This window comes from Syzygium oleosum, unplaced genomic scaffold (genome assembly GCF_021117445.2).
Source record: "Syzygium oleosum isolate NSW1041296 unplaced genomic scaffold, Sole_v2.1 Sole_v2.11, whole genome shotgun sequence".
NCBI classification, from domain to species: Eukaryota; Viridiplantae; Streptophyta; class Magnoliopsida; order Myrtales; family Myrtaceae; genus Syzygium; species Syzygium oleosum.
The window spans coordinates 1,780,070-1,796,831 of NW_026607495.1; the positions used below are offsets into that span (position 1 = coordinate 1,780,070).

A 16,762-nucleotide genomic window follows, 5' to 3' on the forward strand; every position below is an offset into this window, starting at 1 on the left:
ATATATGCAATATATGCTTACGGTAGTGCTTTTCAGCAGCAATGCACACCAAAATCAGATACATCATAACACAAGCAACATTTGCAAGTTCATGTTTCAAAATGAATGAAAAAAAAAATTCTCACCGTTCATAAAAATATTTAGACTTAAATTATTATCGATAATGATAGATTTTTCATCGAGTAATTATTTTGAATGATACAAGCAATTATTTTTTAAAAAATTTTTAGACATCAGAATGCTTACCGACTTACTACCGTGAATAATTTTCCCAGAAAGTTTAAATTCCATTTTTTGCCACTTAAAAACGTGCTTCCCGGACCGACTCTGAGACAACTCTCTCTCTCTCTCTCTCTCCCTCCCTCCCTCCTTCCCACCGGCGGAAACTTTCTCCGGCGGAGACTCGGCGAGCGAGGAGCCATGTCGGTCCCCAGGAAGCTGCTGAGCTCAGCTCGATCGTGCCGCTCCATGCTCTCCTCCAGAACCCTAGCGTCTCCTCCTCCGCCTCGATCGCGCGACCTCCCTCCCCCGCTCGCTCCACGTAAACGGCACACTCCCTTCCCCTCCTCCTCGCCCATGTTGTTTTCCTCGCGACGATTGCGGATTCGATCCGCTTCGGTTCACTCCTCCGTAGCCTCCGGCGAGCGTGCTTACGCGAACTGTAGTAGGTTGCTTGCTTCTGCTGAATTCCGGCGGGAGCTGCGATTAGTGCTTCTCCGTTTCCTCTCTTCTTTTCGAATTCTTTCTTCCGGTGGCTTGAGTGCGCTTCGTTTAGTCTGCTCGAGACTTGGTCTCGTTGTCCTTGTCGTTAGCTTCGTTGCTGAAGCTTGCTGAACTGCTGAATTTCACGCGTGGTGTTGGTGGTTAGCGGCGCTTTTATGTCTCGACTTTTGCTTAGGAAGAATTTGAATCGGTCGCATTCTAAGCAGAATGTTAAAAGTTCAAATTTTTATGAGTCCTTAACTTTCTATTGGCCGGCAGCGCAAAATCGCCTTGGAGTTGCTTCGGTTTGGTGTTTGCGCCACGGAATGACGTTACTTAGATTCTTATAAAAAAGATGGTCTTTTCTCAGTGTAGTGTCTGTGCTTGCTCCTGGAGGACTTGCTTGAATCTGAATTAATTTTCTTATGTTGTGAGGAATACTCATTGCCTTAGTGGATTCATGTCGGGCATGAATTAGTCTGTTGGCATGCGAGTCAGCAGACAGCGTACCTTTGTAATTCAGGAACCAACAGTAAAATATCATGGTTTATGACATAGAAAGATCTATAAATTCCCTTTTTCTGTGTCTTTGCGACCGGCGAATTGAATTGAATATCTCTGTCTGTCTTGCTATTCACCAGTAATGATGCATGCAGGGGTGCTAGAGCGACTTGTTAATCTCAATACGGATAAGATCCAGGAGACCAAATTACTTCCCAATGTTCGTGGAACACAATTTCTATTACCAGCCGTCTTAGCTGGTCTCTTTGGAGCTGGAGCTCTGGAAGTAGCATATGCAGATGCTGATAAGGTGCGATTACGAATTCAATTGAAGCACTATATTCTTTGATCTTTAAATGTTTTGATGGGAAGGGCAATTTTTATTTGCAAATAAGTTAGCTAGGAGAGATCTGTCTGTCCTGCTTATGCCGACACATACAGAGTTGGCCTGGTTGCCATGTTAATTCCAGGTTCCTGATGTAATTGTCAAAGTATAGTGTAAGTTTTGTTACATGATTGTCTATATTTAGTATTGTACAGAACCTAATTTTGCATAGTGCAGCCTGTCGAGAGTCCTCCATCGCTGTCAGAGTCACCTTCAGGTGGTGCAAAGCTGGAGGAAATCGCCAGGACAGAGCGACAGCGTGTTGAAGAGTCGCTCAGAAGTAAAGGAATGCATTATGGTTCCTACCCCAGGTTTTCCGTTGGTGTTAAAGGTCAAAAGGTCAATTCAGTAGGATATTTTCTTCACAATAATTTTTTCTTATTCATGGCGTAACAGTGATGGTTCTCTTCTATAGTGTGGTTTCAAGAATTAAATTCTGGCCGACTTGAAGGAGTGTGTCAGGATTTTTGTCATTGGCTATAGAACTAATTGATACTTGTGAAGAAGATTCAAGGTTGACTTTGGATCAATGTTTTTAATCTTGTATGATTTGGAGAAGGTAGGGTGAGGTGTAGAATGACTCAATAAGCAATCCATATTTATGACTGATATATGAACTTTTTCAGCATATGTTGACAATAGAAAACACATATTTAGAATTTCCTAGCTTAAAGACTATAATTTCAACTTATCTTTGAATACGTGGTTTTGTCTCATCTTTGAAATTGTTTTGAAGTTATATTCAACCATGTACTTTTTAATTGAAAATGATTTGAAAATATGGTTTTGAGATTCAGCTGGTTATAGCATGCATCGTCATTTGAAAATGTCGTTGTATATTCCAATACATATTAAGATACAAGATTGTTCGTTAATTAAACAAAAAATTAGTGTCTTTGGCACAACTTATGATTACCAGACTACATGTTCTTGTTGCTCTATGGGATGTCCTGCCCTCACCTCCATTGCTTACATAGAACCCGTTTCCATCTTAACGTAGTTGCATAGTTTGAAGTTCTTAAAGAAAAATTTATCGTGTACTGCAGGTAACTTTGAAGTTTCAGGTCCCTCCTGCATGTGAGCTATCCCAACTAATTGCAAACCTTGTTTCCAACCTTGGAGTGAAGGCTGAGGAGCACAGCGGTGGTTCAGTTATGCAATTGCGTGGTTGGGACAGGTAAGCGGATTGCCTTTGACGGGTTGACAAATTTCTTTTCTCATCCTCATCACTGATTGCAGTTCATTTATTGTTTCCTTTCGATTTCTTGTATTCTTTTGGGAGTTTGATGGTTCTGCAATGAGTTTACTTAAGAATGTTATGTGCATGTGTTTCCAGTGCAGTTGCTTGGCAGCTGATGATCAATCCTCCGGAAAGGCAAAGAGAAGCAGAACAAGAGGATCGTGCTGAAAATATAAAGAAACAGGAGAATAATTTATGCATTCTCATATTTCGCTCTCTTATCAGTTCAGATAAAGCGGTGAGTAGTCATTTCTCATTGATGTAATTTCGTAGTTGTCTCATTACTGTGCACCGGAGCTGAAAAACTAGTAAAATATCTATCTCATGAGCTGTTGCAGGAAATTGAGTTCATGAAGCCTGGAAGCTTGAATCTGAAAGAGCTGGAAGCTTTCGTTTCTGTCTTGCAATTGGCAGGTAGAAAGTTGGGGAGGGATAAGTTTTCGGAAAGTAGACCAAGGGAAGGTACCGAAAGGAAAACAACCCCAGAAAAGACGATTACAAGTCTTCAGTCAATGGGAGTGAGAATTTATGGGATTGATGAAGCTCCTGTTGATGTGGAAGACAAGAAGTTATCATGGGACAACATTGCTGGGTATCAAAAGCAAAAACGGTATGTGAAGTATTACATTAATTAAATTCCTCATTTATATAGTTTCAGTTTAGGTTATTGTGTACATATTGGATAATGCTTTGCTTATGTGACACCTTATTAATTTCAGTGATTTAGTGTGATAATTGTTATGCTTTAGCCCACAGCAACAGAATGGATGTGTGACATGTAAAAGATGGATTAAAATCCATGTAGTTAGCTGCTTATACTTACCTCTTCTCTAGAACAGTCCTACTTTTACTTGTGTAAAAATGGATGTGCAAAATGATCAAGTGTAATAGTAGAGGATACAGATTTGTGAAGCCAAGGACAGCTTATTCATTTTACTGTCAAGTAGTATCAGCTTTTGTCGATTGTCAGCATTTTCTTGATTCATGGGTTTTATTATCTGGTAACCTAAAAGACTTCTATACTACACAGCAAGAATACTGGCTGCACTCTATTTTGATCTTTGTATTATCAGAATTTATTGCATCATTTCCATTTTCGATTGGATAGCATCACGGCCACATGTATTGCTCATGTACACTATCTTTCACATGCATGTCGTGAAGGGAGATAGAGGACACTATATTACTGGCTTTACATAGTCCAGAGGTGTATGATGATATTGCTCGTGGAACGAGATGCAAGTTCGAGTCAAACAGGCCTCGAGCAGTGCTCTTCGAGGGTCCGCCAGGTTTGTCTTCTATTCATGATTTAGTTAGTCAAAAGAATTTTAGTGAACTAGTGTTTATGGCCAACAATTTTACTGAACTAGTTCTTTTTTTTGGTCGGATTACTTAACTAGTTGATTATCAGATAATTTGACATTTGAGAGACGACTAACCACTTTCTAGTCGTACTTTTTTGGAGACTCACCATCTAAGGCCTGACTTTATCTCTTCTTCTTTTTTTCCTGGGACCGAATCCTTGATTTTGTTTTTACTGTATGAGCCTTGGAGAAGTTGTTCTTGAACATTTTTTGGCCAGGGTTTCACTTGAAAGGATAAGAGCAGAGAGCATTTCAAGGAATAAACTTCTACTAAGATTTTGGATATTATTGTATAATGCACACTCTCGGTTGAGTTGAAGAGTAGATTTTGCTACTACATGGAAAGTTATTAAATCGATAAGCTTCTTTTTGTGCGTGGGCTGGCAACTCGTGGTGCACATTAATGATACTTTACTTTGAATTAATAAAAAATGGGTTTGTTTGGCAATTTGTAGTTATCTTGCTAGAGTGCACAATTGGCACAATAGTATTTTGCTGTCTGCTACCATGACCATAGTAGAAGCCTGGCAAATTTTTTTAAATGTGCTCAAGTTCCTATTGATGACTTCTGTATATGACAAGTGTTGAGGTTAAGTGACACTTATGAATGGAAAAGCTAGAGAAGCTGCTGTGGTTTCCCGATCGTTTAATGGTGCTGCCTTAGTTTATTGGAAATAAGCTCGAGTGCTGATATTAAAGACACCTTTTAGACTGTATCCCCCCCTAAATGAACCATATGATGCTTCTTAATGTCAGCACTTGGGCTAACAAATGGGTTAATTCTCCTAATAGTGCTTCATGAGTTATTAAAATACATAGAAACTCTCCTAAATTCGGCAGGAAGAGTGAACTATTTATAAAGCATGTATCTTTTTTATGCTCTCCTAAATTTGGCAGGAAGAGCGAACACTTTATAAAGTATGTGTCTTTTTTATGCTTGAGTGGCAATAAGCTTTTTCTGTTCATTTAAATAGTTATTGCTACATTCTTAGTAACAGTCCTATATATAGGGAGGTTCCTTAGTTTGAGGGTCGTTGCAAATTCACCTTACATTGCATCAATTATTTTGTCCAATATTTTAGGATGCTTCTATTGGAACAAATTACTTGCATTAAAAAGTGTACTGGCGTATCTGGTTTCTCTGTCCTTGCTTAATATGACAAATTAGTTTGGCAAAGCTTAATTATAGTACATGTCCAATTCCAGGTACAGGAAAGACATCATGTGCTCGTGTTATCGCCAATCAAGCAGTATGATACTACATCGGCTGATAAGGACATTCATAGCTGCTATCTTGTCTATGTGACATGGCTTTTGCTTTCTGCATCGTGCTCTCAGTTAATTGGTTGTTGTATTTAATGCTGCCCTCAAGCGATAAGATATTTTTCTCTCCTTATGATGACTATGCTAATTAGTTAGTACTATGTGCTGCATGGTTGGGTGCATTTGTTGTGGTATACCTCGTAAGAGGAGTGTTAAGCGAGATTTTTTATTTTATTGTGTCTAATACTGATTCCTTAAAGTTATGTTGCTGAAGTTGCTTTTGCTCTAATTCTAGCTGCTCTTTGTAGGGGCTATAGAACGTTGGGGATTGAATTTTGTTTTCCTTCAAGTGATAGCAGCAGGATCTTTGGACTGGCTTTGATTGAATTAATAAAGCGATAAATGCTTACTACGTGTATTTGCAGGGTGTTCCATTACTGTATGTACCATTGGAGATTGTCATGTCAAAGTACTACGGTGAAAGCGAGCGCTTGTTGGGACAAGTGTTTTCACTTGCCAATGAGTTACCAAATGGTGCTATCATATTTCTAGATGAGGTATGTCTGGATGATAGGCAAGCTCTTCTTGCAGAAGTAAATTTCTGTGGGAGAGTTCATGTAATATTGCATCATACTTTTCTATACCTCATAAGAAAGAGACAACTAGCAAGCATGGAGAGAGAGAGAGAGAGAGAAATCATAGAGCCCAACATACCACAACGCTTCATCCATTTCTTCATCTTATACAATTGAGTTGGTTTTCATGTTTATGTCGTATCAGTTGAAGATGTCGAGCTCCTGCTTACGATAACTTTGTACCTTGAAGGTCGATTCTTTTGCTGTTGCTCGTGATAGTGAAATGCATGAAGCTACAAGAAGGATCTTATCAGTGTTATTGCGACAGGTACGAGAGTGTATTTCCCTAGATTTACACTTTTCAAGAAAGGCCACCTCTTGCATCTGCGATATCTGATCTTTGTCCAGAGTGAAAAGAATATCACTCAAGTGAATTCCATTTCTAAATTTTACTTTTGATCAATGACCTAGATGTGACTAAACAAATCTGTGTTAGTGCCAAGATCAACCTATATTTGCAAGAATACCATTCTCATTAGATGTTTGTTTAGCTAAATTTCGTTAATGTTAGAACATCTTGGTCCCCGGCCACTTGACCATGAGGTGGTCAATTCTGCAGGTTACCTTAAACTGGTAACCCTTGGACGTCCAATCTCTCTATTCTGTCACTTTATACATTTTGCCGGGCTATTCTATCACATGCTTTCTCAACAGCTGCCTTTAGTGTTCCTAGCAATTGCGGGACTCCCAGTAAATTGTTTTCCCTTCTTGCAGATTGATGGATTTGAACAAGATAAGAAGGTGGTCGTGATCGCCGCAACAAACAGGAAGCAAGACCTGGATCCTGCATTAATCAGGTAAAGCAGGTGCATGTGTCTGCAAAGCACTGCTTATGAGTTGATTCAGTCATTTTGTAATCACGCGCTACTCGTGTTCTTCCAGTCGATTTGATTCGATGATCACCTTCGACCTTCCCGATCAACAGAACCGCCAGGAAATAGCAGCTCAGTATGCAAAGCACTTGACAGAACCTGAATTGGTTGAATTCGCCAAAGTCACTGAAGGGTTAGTCCCTTCAAGTTAATATCCCATAGCAACTTCCATTTCTTCTTTCATCGTTTTTTAATTTTCGCATTCGGGTCTGTAGTACTGGAGATGACTTTCTGCCCTTTTTATTCGTTCTCAAATGTTTTTCTGTGAAGCTCAACTTATCTGGATGTTCTGTTAAACCAGGATGTCTGGAAGGGACATAAGAGACGTGTGTCAACAAGCAGAGAGATTATGGGCTTCGAAGGTATTAATCTGCGTGGCCCCTTTCGGACATCGAGTTTTTCCTAGGCCATAGAGGGGGAAACAAAACGAACTCCATCAGGGTTTCTGATTTCGTTACAATTTGCAGATAATTCGCGGCCAGGTGAACAAGCACGAGCATGGGATTCTCCCGCCTCTGCAAGAGTACGTCGAGAGCGCCACGAGCCGACGGAACGCGTTGCTAAGCGTCGCGGAAGAGAGGGCCGGAGATCCCACAGTTCGCAAGAAGAAATTTCAGTTGGATTTAAGTTAAATCAAAGAGGCGTCATCGCCTCTGATCGGTGGGGATGCGTCCCTTCTACCTCTTTTCTAATCCCGACTCTTTTCTACTGTAAAATGCATCACATCTAGTTACACATGGCCACAATGGAATTACAGTCATTCCGGTCCGAGGCGGCGAATGCACACTTCGGAAAATTCTTATAAGATCAACGACTGAGGCGTAGATTTGCAGACAGTCGACACGTACGTGCAACTAGCTTCGAAGTTGCATCCTTTTTGCGCACATTGTAAGTGAATCTTGTACATTATCATACACGAGAATGAAAGAAGCAAATCAAGAACGCACGCGCAATGCCTAGGAGAGAAATCGAGGTCGCCGGAGTAAGTTGACGGACCTTTTTTCTTCTACCAACTTCAGAAGAACAGATTGCAGTGAAGCAAGCTGAGCAAGAGAGCTCCTTCCCTGCATTTCGACCGCACCCAGAAGATCGATGAAGTGATTCTGCGAAATCGAGGAATCGTGCAGTGAGCAGCAAACGGGTAAAGCTAGTGCGTTACCTGGCGGAGGAGGCCGATGGCCTGTCCTCGTCCTCGGCTCGCTTACGCTTCCTGCTGCTGCCGCCGCCGCCCTGGCTTTTCCCTGCGACGACCGTGGCGATCTGCATCTGCGTCTGCAGCAGCATCCGGGTCATCTCGCCCTCGAGCTCCGCCCGCCTCCGCTCCGCCTCCAGCCTCAGGGCCTCCCTGGCCTTCGCCATCTCCACCTCGGCCAGCTCCATCCTCAGCATCGACTCCGAGAACAGCCGGAAGCTCGCCGCCGCGCCGGCCCGCCGGGGCGACTCGTCCCCGTCGCCGGCCGCCTCGGAGCTCTCCGACTCGGACCTGGCCGAGTCGCTGGGGTCGCCCTCGCTCGGGGTGTGCGCGCCGGAGAAGAGCCCGAAATCGACGTCGTGGTTGAGGCCGCCGCCGCCGCCGCCGGGGTCGCCGTCCGGTGTGGTCCTAGGGGAAGGATCCGCCATTGGAGGAGGAGTGGAGGTACCGCGCGTCCTCCGTTCGACGCTGCTTTCGGGACTGAAAAGACGAGGCTTTTTCCTTCTTGCCTTTCTCCTTTTCCAGGGTGCGTTTCTCCACTTTCGTCGTTCCCAATTGGTCCGTACTTCGTTTTGGCGCGCCACGTCAGCGACCGAGACTCGACAAATTTAAGATAGATAAAGAGAAAACTGTCTCAAAAATCCTAAAACTTTAGCTTTGTCTCAGATTATATCCCAAATTTTTTATCTCATAAAAACCCCAAACTTTCTTTTGTCCCAAATCTACCCCGTTTACTTTTTCATCCAAATTTTTAATATTATTTTTTATTTTTCGAATTTTTTTCTTTTCTTTTCCTTTCCTTTTCTTTTTTTTTTATCACCTTCAACCTGGCGACCGGCCGAGGCGGGCCGGCGAGGTCGGCCCCGGCCGGCGGCGGCTCGGCCGCGGCGATGGTCGGCCTCGTCGTTGCAGCAGGTTCGGCCTCGGCCGACCTCGCCGGCCGGGCGGGCCGAGCCTCGCGACCGGGCGAGGCTCGCCCGCCGGCATGGCGAGGCTCGCCGCGGCGCAGGGTCGGCCTGCCAAGAACTGGCGAGGTCGGCCGAGGCCGAACCTCGGCGATTCCTGGGCGAGGTCGAGCCTCGCCCGTGGCCTAGCCGCGCCCGAGATCTGGCGAGGCTCGGCCGCCCGGCCCGCAGCGAGGCTCGGCCTCGCCCGGCAACTGGCGAGCCGACCTCGCCGAGGCCCCGGCCGACGGATGGCGAGGTCGGCCTCGTCTTCCAGCCGTGCGGCGAGCGGGAGCCCGACCTCGCGCCCGGCCGCCGGCGGGGCTCGGCCTCGCCCAGCAGCGGCGAGGCCGACCTCGCCGGCCGCCGCGGGCTCGGCCTCGCCCGGCAACAGCGGCCGACCTCGCCGGCCGCCGGCGGGGCTCTCGCCCGCCCGGGCGAGGCGGCCTCGCCCGGCCGCGCCGGGCTTCGGCCTCGCCCAGGCAGCGGCCGGCCTCCGCGCCGGCCGCCGGCGGGGCTCGGCCTCGCCCGGCAACGGCGAGGGCCGACCTCGCCGGCCGCCGGCGGGGCTCGGCCTCGCCCGGCAACGGCGAGGCCGACCGGCGAGGGCCGAGCCTCGCTAGCGGCCGGCGAGGGCCGCCCTCGCTCGCCGGCCGGGTCGCCGAGGACCAGCGGCCAGGCCGAGGTTGAAGATGATAAAAAAAAAGAAAAGGAAAGGAAAAAGAAAAGAAAAGAAAAAATTCGAAAAATAAAAATAATATTAAAAATTAGACGAATAGTAACTGGGGTAGATTTGGGACAAAAGTAAAGTTTGGGGTTTTTTATGAGACAAAAAAAAGTTTGGGATATAATTGGGACAAAGGCTAAAATTGGGGGTTTTTTAAGGAATTGGGCCTAAAAAGGGCAAACCGTCTCAAAAATCCTAAAACCTTTGTAGATTATTATAAATCGACTATCGAAGTGCAAGAGTATAAACTAAAGTAGGGTGCAAATTGTAAAATGATTTTACTTTAGTGGGTACCAATATCATGGCTCGGATATATATGGAAGTACGAGATTAATGAAATCAAATCGGATAAATTGGAGATATCTTTCGACCGAAAAAATAATTGGAGATATCCGGGAGATAATTATCCAAAAAAGTTCCAAGCCTATTGTACAAGGCTAATTCAGTTTTATATCTTTTAATTTGGTCAATTTAGCACTAAATTTTTTTGATAATCCATCATTCGGATAATTTTGGTCGAAAATAAAAATAAAAAGTAAAAATAAAAAGATATGCAAGAAATTTTAGAAAACTTTTAAAAAATTGCAAAGATTATCCGCGTCAGTACTTGTTGTGCCATGTAGGACAGTTGGTCTTCACGTCATCGATTTCTGACAAAAATTGATCGGAAGGACGACGTTGGTAAATTGTTAAAAGATTTAGGACTAAATTGGTCAAATTGAAATGTTTGGAGCTGAATTGAAATTCGTACGATAAATTTAGTACCTTTTTGATAATTTTCTAGATACATGGGTTACACTAATTAATCATTGATTAATATGTTAAAACGAGCCCTGTGTAATGAAGAGTCTCGATACTTCGACCCAACTCTTCAATGCCCAAATACATGTACAAGTATTCGAATATAAAGATTCTTATCACGTTGATTGTTGGTGTAATGAACTTTCTACCCATCTAACATAGGATGAACGACATATGCACTTAGAGATAGCTGGGTAGTCGAATCTTTTTATTGCTTATGCCCGCTCCATTGCCTCGATATTAATCGACATTAGAATCTTAAAATCTACAGAGGGACGATCGCAAGAGCCTGCGAAAAGCTGACGTGGCAAAGACCGTCATAGCTTCGAAACATGCCGACGTGGATTTTTTAGAGAGGATTATTTGTTTTGACATTAGCCCACAAGCTTCTAAATACATCACATATAATAACAATGACATAATAATAATAATAATAATAATAATAATAATAATAATGATGATGATAGTAGTAGTAGTAGATATTATTTTTTGGCCATATGAATAAAATAATTAAAATTTCGACCAAAAAAAAAAAGAATGAAATAATTAAAATAGATGCCGAAGCAGCAAGCTAACAAGAATCAGAATAGTCGTCAGTCTCTTTCTCCCTTTCTCTTCTCTCTCTCTCTCTCTCTCTCTCTCTTCTGCGACTCGCTGATTCGATCGGACCGTACAGCGACCGCCGGGAGGAGGAGGAGGGAGGGAAATGGCGTCGCGCGACAAGAAACCGGCCAAGCCCTCCGGCAGCCGGGCCGGCGGCATACGCACCCTCTCCGATCTGAACCGCCGGTCCGGGCCCGACTCCGACAGCGACTCCGACGGCCCCCAGGAGTACTACACCGGCGGCGAGAAGAGGTCCTCCCCTCCCCCTCGCGACGGAACCCTAATCCCGTTCCTCTCGCGGTTTCGATTCTGTTTGATGACGCTCCCCGTTTGTCCGATTGGATTAGATTGGATTGGATTAGATTCCTTTCTCGAGGTGTTTGGCCGAGGGGAAGTGATCGTTGTTTTGCTGATGGTCTTTGCTTGCTCCGACTGAGGATGAAGATTGGGATTTCGTTGTTTTTGAAAGTTTTTGCATTCATCACCGTTTCTGAGACATTCCATGAAGTATGTTATGCATTTTGCCCGTGCTATTCTGTTAAGAAAAGAGTCAATTTTGGGTGTTCCAACTTCGTTTGTGTCCACTAGGCAATGAATTAGAAGCTAGTGAAGAGAAAAAAGAAAGAAAAAATGAATGTACAGATTGACTTGTACAGATTGACTTGTGATCCCTAATCGATAACGACGTGGTAATGATGGCAATGGGTTGGTTCATAGGGAGAAATATTGGATCTTGAGGTGATTTGGGCATTTGGGGTTTGCATGCGGCATACATGGATGTACTCATCGTAGTTATTCTGTCGAATTTTGAAGATATATAGAAGTAACTCCATTTGAAAGGTTTTAGTGATGTTAACGTAGTAGAATGACTAATGATAGTTTGAATTAGTATCTGAATAAGCTATATGCGTAGAGGGTCCAGGTATGTAGAGTGGAGCACTTTTAGGGGAGTAGCATCAAGGCAATCGGGAGTGTACATGTAAATAGATACCGGATGAGATCTACCTGTAGCGAGGTGATTCTTTATGTCATTTTGCTAAATCATTGGGAACTAAACCGTCATGCTAAAGTTCTGTGGTTCTGTCGTCTGTTAAGCAGTCCCATGAAAGAAAACGGGCATCTCATCAGCAACATAAGACTGATAATTGTTTGATACCTTAGTGGAACTAACTTAAATTTGTAATGGTAGGTCTCATGTAGGTTGGATGATTAGATTTAATATATTTCACAATTATTTTACATTGGTTTTTGAAATTAAAAGGGTGATTATTCTGAACTTCATGTTTCATTGGGAACTTTCATGCCAAGTGACAAGTGCTGGGTTTTTAATTTTTGGTCCACACCTATATTTGGGGGGCTAATTCTGGTTTTATATTCTCAAATGCGCTGGGCTTGTAGGAAAATATAGTGTGAAGCCTCCAAATGAGGTTGGGATTCTACACAGTGTTTAATAGGTGTCTTTGTGATATAAATTTTAGGACAGGATCATAGGTTGTCATTGACGAGAAGTTGCTTGAAAGTTTCAGCGCTTGCTCCTGCTGGCTAAGGGACAAATGGAGGATGCATGAGAACGTACAGGCTACTTTTCTCTGCAACAAGCTGGAAACTTAAGGGCTGATGTGTTGATCAACTGCTCTTTTGATCTTGAATTTATTTATTCAATAGTAATGTACTGATGATCCTGCGGTGGTCTTACACCTGTGGAAGGACATGAATATTTTTTAAAAAGAAATCAGATTTTGTTTGCAGTGTGATGACTGAGCAGCTAGTTTTCATAACTGATCAAGTGCGTTGTCTGAAGAAATATTTGGCACTTGTGTGTGTATCAGAACACAATGTTATTGACTGTCACGGCTGAAGTCTGACACTATATGATGTATAATTGGCAGTGGGATGCTTGTGCAAGATCCTACAAAAGGCAATGATGTGGATTCAATCTTTAATCAGGCTAGACAAATGGGTGCTGTAGAAGGTCCAATAGATAACCTTCTTCCATCTTCAAGTTCAAGGAGCTTTACTGGCACTGGACGACTACTTTCAGGAGAAACAGTGCAGTCAGCTCCTCAGCAACCTGAGACTGTCATTCACAATATTGTTTTCTGGAGCAATGGGTTCACTGTGAATGATGGCCCTCTAAGGAGCTTGGATGATCCTGAAAATGCTTCTTTCCTTGAGGTACAAGACCTGATAACTATACTTGAACTGAAAACAAAAACGAAATTTGTTTTCTCGAGATATTTCATTGCTCGAATATCGATGATGTATTTTCAATTTAACATATTTAGGTGAGCAATGAAACTAATTGACATGTGTGTATGCACCTTTTACTTTCCTCCAATTGAAAGAGATGTGAAGGAATCATATGGAGTACTTTGATTTTACAGAAGACTTGGTACATAATGGACTGCAATGGTGTAAAAGAATCTATAGAGCAAATTTGCGTTCTCGATGTTGATGCTAGTGTTGGAATCCAATCCAACTCTTTGACAGTTCCAGCCTTAAGCATTGTTCTAAATCGATGAGTATCTAATATACTTTTGGTTTAAATTAAAAGGCCTTGGTATGATTCCTGTGAATTTTTATTCCTGGATCTGGATTACAACTATGTTGGTAATCTTACGGATAGTTGTCTCCTGGCTAGAACTTCATTTCTTTTTCTAGTTCTTTTTTTAGTTGCTAATTTAAACTGCTGCCTTGGTCATCTCTTATTTCTCTCCATGCAGAGCATTAGGAAGTCTGAGTGTCCAAAGGAGCTCGAGCCTGCCGACAGAAGATCCTCTGTTCATGTGAATCTTATAAGAAGGGACGAGAAGTGCCCTGTGAGTAATTTCTTTACCGTCATTCTTCTTGCGGTGTCTCCCTTCCTCGTATTAATAGAGAAGAATATAGTTAGCTGATACCGGAGTGTACACGAACAAGTCTTTTTCTTTGAAATCGTGTGTTTTTGTCCATGTATATCTGCTTTTGGTACACGTTAAGCAACCCCCTTGGTACCACCACTACAAGACTATATCTAGGCCTTTCAAACTCTGTAATTATCAAGTTAACATGCATCGTCTTGCAGGAACCAGAGAAGCTTCACGTTCCATTTCAGGGCGTTGGAAGAACGCTAGGAAATAGCTCTACCCCTACAATGGCAGCGCCTGAGACTGCCTCTGCTTCTCTTAACGGTGCTCCTGCCCCATCGATGGGCCTCGTTGTGGACGAGACAATGCCATCAACTTCGATCCAGCTTAGATTGGCAGATGGAACCCGGATAATTGGACGTTTCAATCACCGCCATACGGTCAGGGACGTCCGTGCCTTCATTGATGCATCTAGATCTGGGGTTTCCAGGACTTACCAACTGCAGATGATGGGATTTCCTCCCAAGCTCCTGACTGAACTCGACCAGACAATAGAGCAGGCAGGCCTTATCAATTCAGTTGTCATCCAGAAGTTCTAGACCCTGCCTCTAACGAGAGTACCAAGGAAGTGAACATGCTGGTTGTCAGTTACGTTATTGTGGCTTGCTTGTATCGACTCTATACACTTTTGAGGCTGTGATGAATTTCAGAATAACTTACCAGTATGGCCATATATATTGTATGTTGTCATTTGCATATTCTGTTGGTTCAGTTCCTCGCTGTAATCGCTCCTCGCTTCCTTACATTAACATAATTAAGTTAGATCAGATCTCACTTGCGAGATCAAAACTAGAAGGCTCCAGTAAAAACATCAATCAACCAAGCAGGAAATAAATCAAAAGAGGCTCTGTTGGCAGTCGACGTCAGAACCGTTTCTTGATTCTGTCTCCAATTTGCCATTGAGGAATCGTTTTTTTCTAGTAGTTCGAAAAAAAGACTTGTTGAATGGGCACGGACGCCCGACTGGCAGAAACCTAGAAGACCCAGAACTTTAAGTATACTTATCAAGGCAAAGTTATATAGAATGGCACTACACGGTACTCCAATAGATCATTAAGGTTGACTTTCTCAGTAAAACCTGACAACCTGGTTGGTCAGAGAGAGTCCTAGTGATCTAGGCAAGTCCTTGGAAGCAGTCAATCGCGGTATTATGACCACACATTTTAGCTCCTCCATGCTGTGTTGGTATCATATCCCACTTCCAGTGTTCATTTGATCATTTACGCCGAGCTCAGAGAGAGATGGACTGATCTACAGTGAACAAAGCGAGAGAGTAAGCACCCGACGAACCAGGACCAGACAAAGGGAAAGCGTTTGCTGTTGCAAAATCATCTCATTGACCCCACACGGTTGAACAAGGAGAAAACGGCATGGAGAGAGCTGGTCTTGATGCTGATGCAAGATCAGAGACTCTAGTGACTCAGAGGATATAATCAACGAATGGCGAGCTTATGTTAGGAATGAAATCTGACGAATGGGAGAACAAATGATAACGAGGAATCTGAACCCAGATCGTTGGTTCTTTAGACTCCTTGTGCTCTCTGTGGGATCAATAACAAGGCCAATCATCCTGAGGTTTTGTCCATAGGCCCTTATCACAGGGGCGGAGACCATTTAGAGGAATTTGAAGTGTACAAACGGCTGTTCTTACACAAATTTCTAGATTAAATGAATCGAACTTTTCAGTCACTCATCCTAGTGATGGCAGCTTCCTTCAAAAGAACCATGAATTGCTGCATGGGTACAGTCCCAATGTCTGATGTTGGCTTTGGGGAAATGATGATATAGAGTTGGTTCGAGGTTGAAATCCGGCGCCTTCTGGGCGAGCACGCAATTGGTGATAGGGACCCCAGGACCCTTAGAGATCACCGAGAAATGCGAAAATCTGAAGGTCGGGCACGGACATTACTTGTTCTACCCGAGTCTCCTCCCATCAGATGGGATTGACTGCAACCGAATGTAGGACTCCCCCCTTCTCCTCCAGAGCAATCCATGCCACTTTTAACAGACCTTAGGTCATCAGGAATCAAGCTTGAACCAAAGAGAGCCGATAGTTTCCTAGAGATAAGTTTCCAAAATCGTCTGTTGGAAATTCTATCACTGTGTTTCACCGGAAATGTTCCGGCGCCGAAATATAACTGACCGAAAGTCGTTCTTTGGTTTTTTATTGAGAGGGGACCGGGTTCTGGGTCTAATTCCGGACAGGAGTTATCCAAACGTGAACAAAGAGTTCGATTGTATTGATTAACAACTCAAATTTCGTACAATGACGAAGTTTGACTTATATTCATAAACAACTCAGACGAGTCCGTCCGGCGGTGTCTGGAGTTCATCGATGTGATATTACAAAGCTTCTGACTTAGAAAGTGAACATCTATAGCTACGGTCGATACTGGGAAGTAAAAATAAAAAACCAGCATTTTGGTTTGTATGCGCATGGGTCTTTCTTCTGGCAGTCGGGTACTATTTATAATGTGAGCATGGTAACCGCCTTTCGTACTGCGTTCGATGGCCACCGTTGATCTCATCTTCACCGTCCATCTAATGACACATGTCCGTCAACTGCCATCGATTTTATCCTTTGTCCGAAGGGATAATCGTTGTAAAATTCATCCCGTCTGACACCT

General features: G+C 43.4%; 3 protein-coding genes across 6 annotated transcripts; 2 read left to right on the forward strand and 1 right to left on the reverse strand.

Annotated features, from left to right (window-relative positions):
• Window positions 1-318: 318 nt before the first annotated feature.
• On the forward strand, window positions 319-7,930 carry LOC115688080 (uncharacterized). 4 transcript variants are annotated; one of them, XM_056316085.1, is made up of 14 exons: window positions 319-541; window positions 1,344-1,513; window positions 1,766-1,927; window positions 2,635-2,765; window positions 2,925-3,066; window positions 3,167-3,438; window positions 3,993-4,117; window positions 5,399-5,442; window positions 5,881-6,012; window positions 6,281-6,358; window positions 6,805-6,887; window positions 6,973-7,095; window positions 7,264-7,324; window positions 7,430-7,930. In XM_056316085.1, exons 1-14 carry the CDS (start codon window positions 421-423, stop codon window positions 7,592-7,594), a joined length of 1,809 nt encoding a protein of 602 aa, XP_056172060.1. In that variant the 5' UTR covers window positions 319-420; the 3' UTR covers window positions 7,595-7,930. The 4 variants fall into 4 exon arrangements, with proteins under 4 accessions (XP_056172060.1, XP_056172061.1, XP_030469671.1 ...); XM_056316086.1 differs by having other exon boundaries at window positions 6,973-7,109; window positions 7,430-7,569; XM_030613811.2 differs by having other exon boundaries at window positions 320-541; window positions 1,359-1,513.
• Window positions 7,931-7,967: 37 nt separating this feature from the next.
• LOC115688084 (uncharacterized protein At4g22160) lies at window positions 7,968-8,637 on the reverse strand. The gene is made up of 2 exons (XM_030613816.2): window positions 8,122-8,637; window positions 7,968-8,026 (listed from the first exon to the last, which is right to left on the reverse strand). The coding sequence occupies exons 1-2, from the start codon at window positions 8,580-8,582 to the stop codon at window positions 7,978-7,980; spliced, it is 510 nt and encodes a 169-aa protein (XP_030469676.1). The 5' UTR covers window positions 8,583-8,637; the 3' UTR covers window positions 7,968-7,977.
• Window positions 8,638-11,201: 2,564 nt separating this feature from the next.
• On the forward strand, window positions 11,202-14,833 carry LOC115688083 (plant UBX domain-containing protein 4-like). The gene is made up of 4 exons (XM_030613815.2): window positions 11,202-11,481; window positions 13,119-13,404; window positions 13,953-14,048; window positions 14,294-14,833. The coding sequence occupies exons 1-4, from the start codon at window positions 11,333-11,335 to the stop codon at window positions 14,672-14,674; spliced, it is 912 nt and encodes a 303-aa protein (XP_030469675.2). The 5' UTR covers window positions 11,202-11,332; the 3' UTR covers window positions 14,675-14,833.
• Window positions 14,834-16,762: the final 1,929 nt, after the last annotated feature.

Coding starts and splice junctions, on each gene's coding strand:
- LOC115688084 (XM_030613816.2), bottom strand. CDS start 8,582: ATGGCGGATCCTTCCCCTAGGACCACACCGGACGGCGACCCCGGCGGC. Junction 8,027..8,121: donor CCATCGGCCTCCTCCGCCAG/GTAACGCACTAG, acceptor GTCGAAATGCAG/GGAAGGAGCTCTCTTGCTCA.
- LOC115688083 (XM_030613815.2), top strand. CDS start 11,333: ATGGCGTCGCGCGACAAGAAACCGGCCAAGCCCTCCGGCAGCCGGGCC. Junction 11,482..13,118: donor TACACCGGCGGCGAGAAGAG/GTCCTCCCCTCC, acceptor TATAATTGGCAG/TGGGATGCTTGTGCAAGATC. Junction 14,049..14,293: donor GAAGGGACGAGAAGTGCCCT/GTGAGTAATTTC, acceptor ATCGTCTTGCAG/GAACCAGAGAAGCTTCACGT.
- LOC115688080 (XM_056316085.1), top strand. CDS start 421: ATGTCGGTCCCCAGGAAGCTGCTGAGCTCAGCTCGATCGTGCCGCTCC. Junction 2,766..2,924: donor CAATTGCGTGGTTGGGACAG/GTAAGCGGATTG, acceptor ATGTGTTTCCAG/TGCAGTTGCTTGGCAGCTGA. Junction 7,325..7,429: donor AGAGATTATGGGCTTCGAAG/GTATTAATCTGC, acceptor TACAATTTGCAG/ATAATTCGCGGCCAGGTGAA.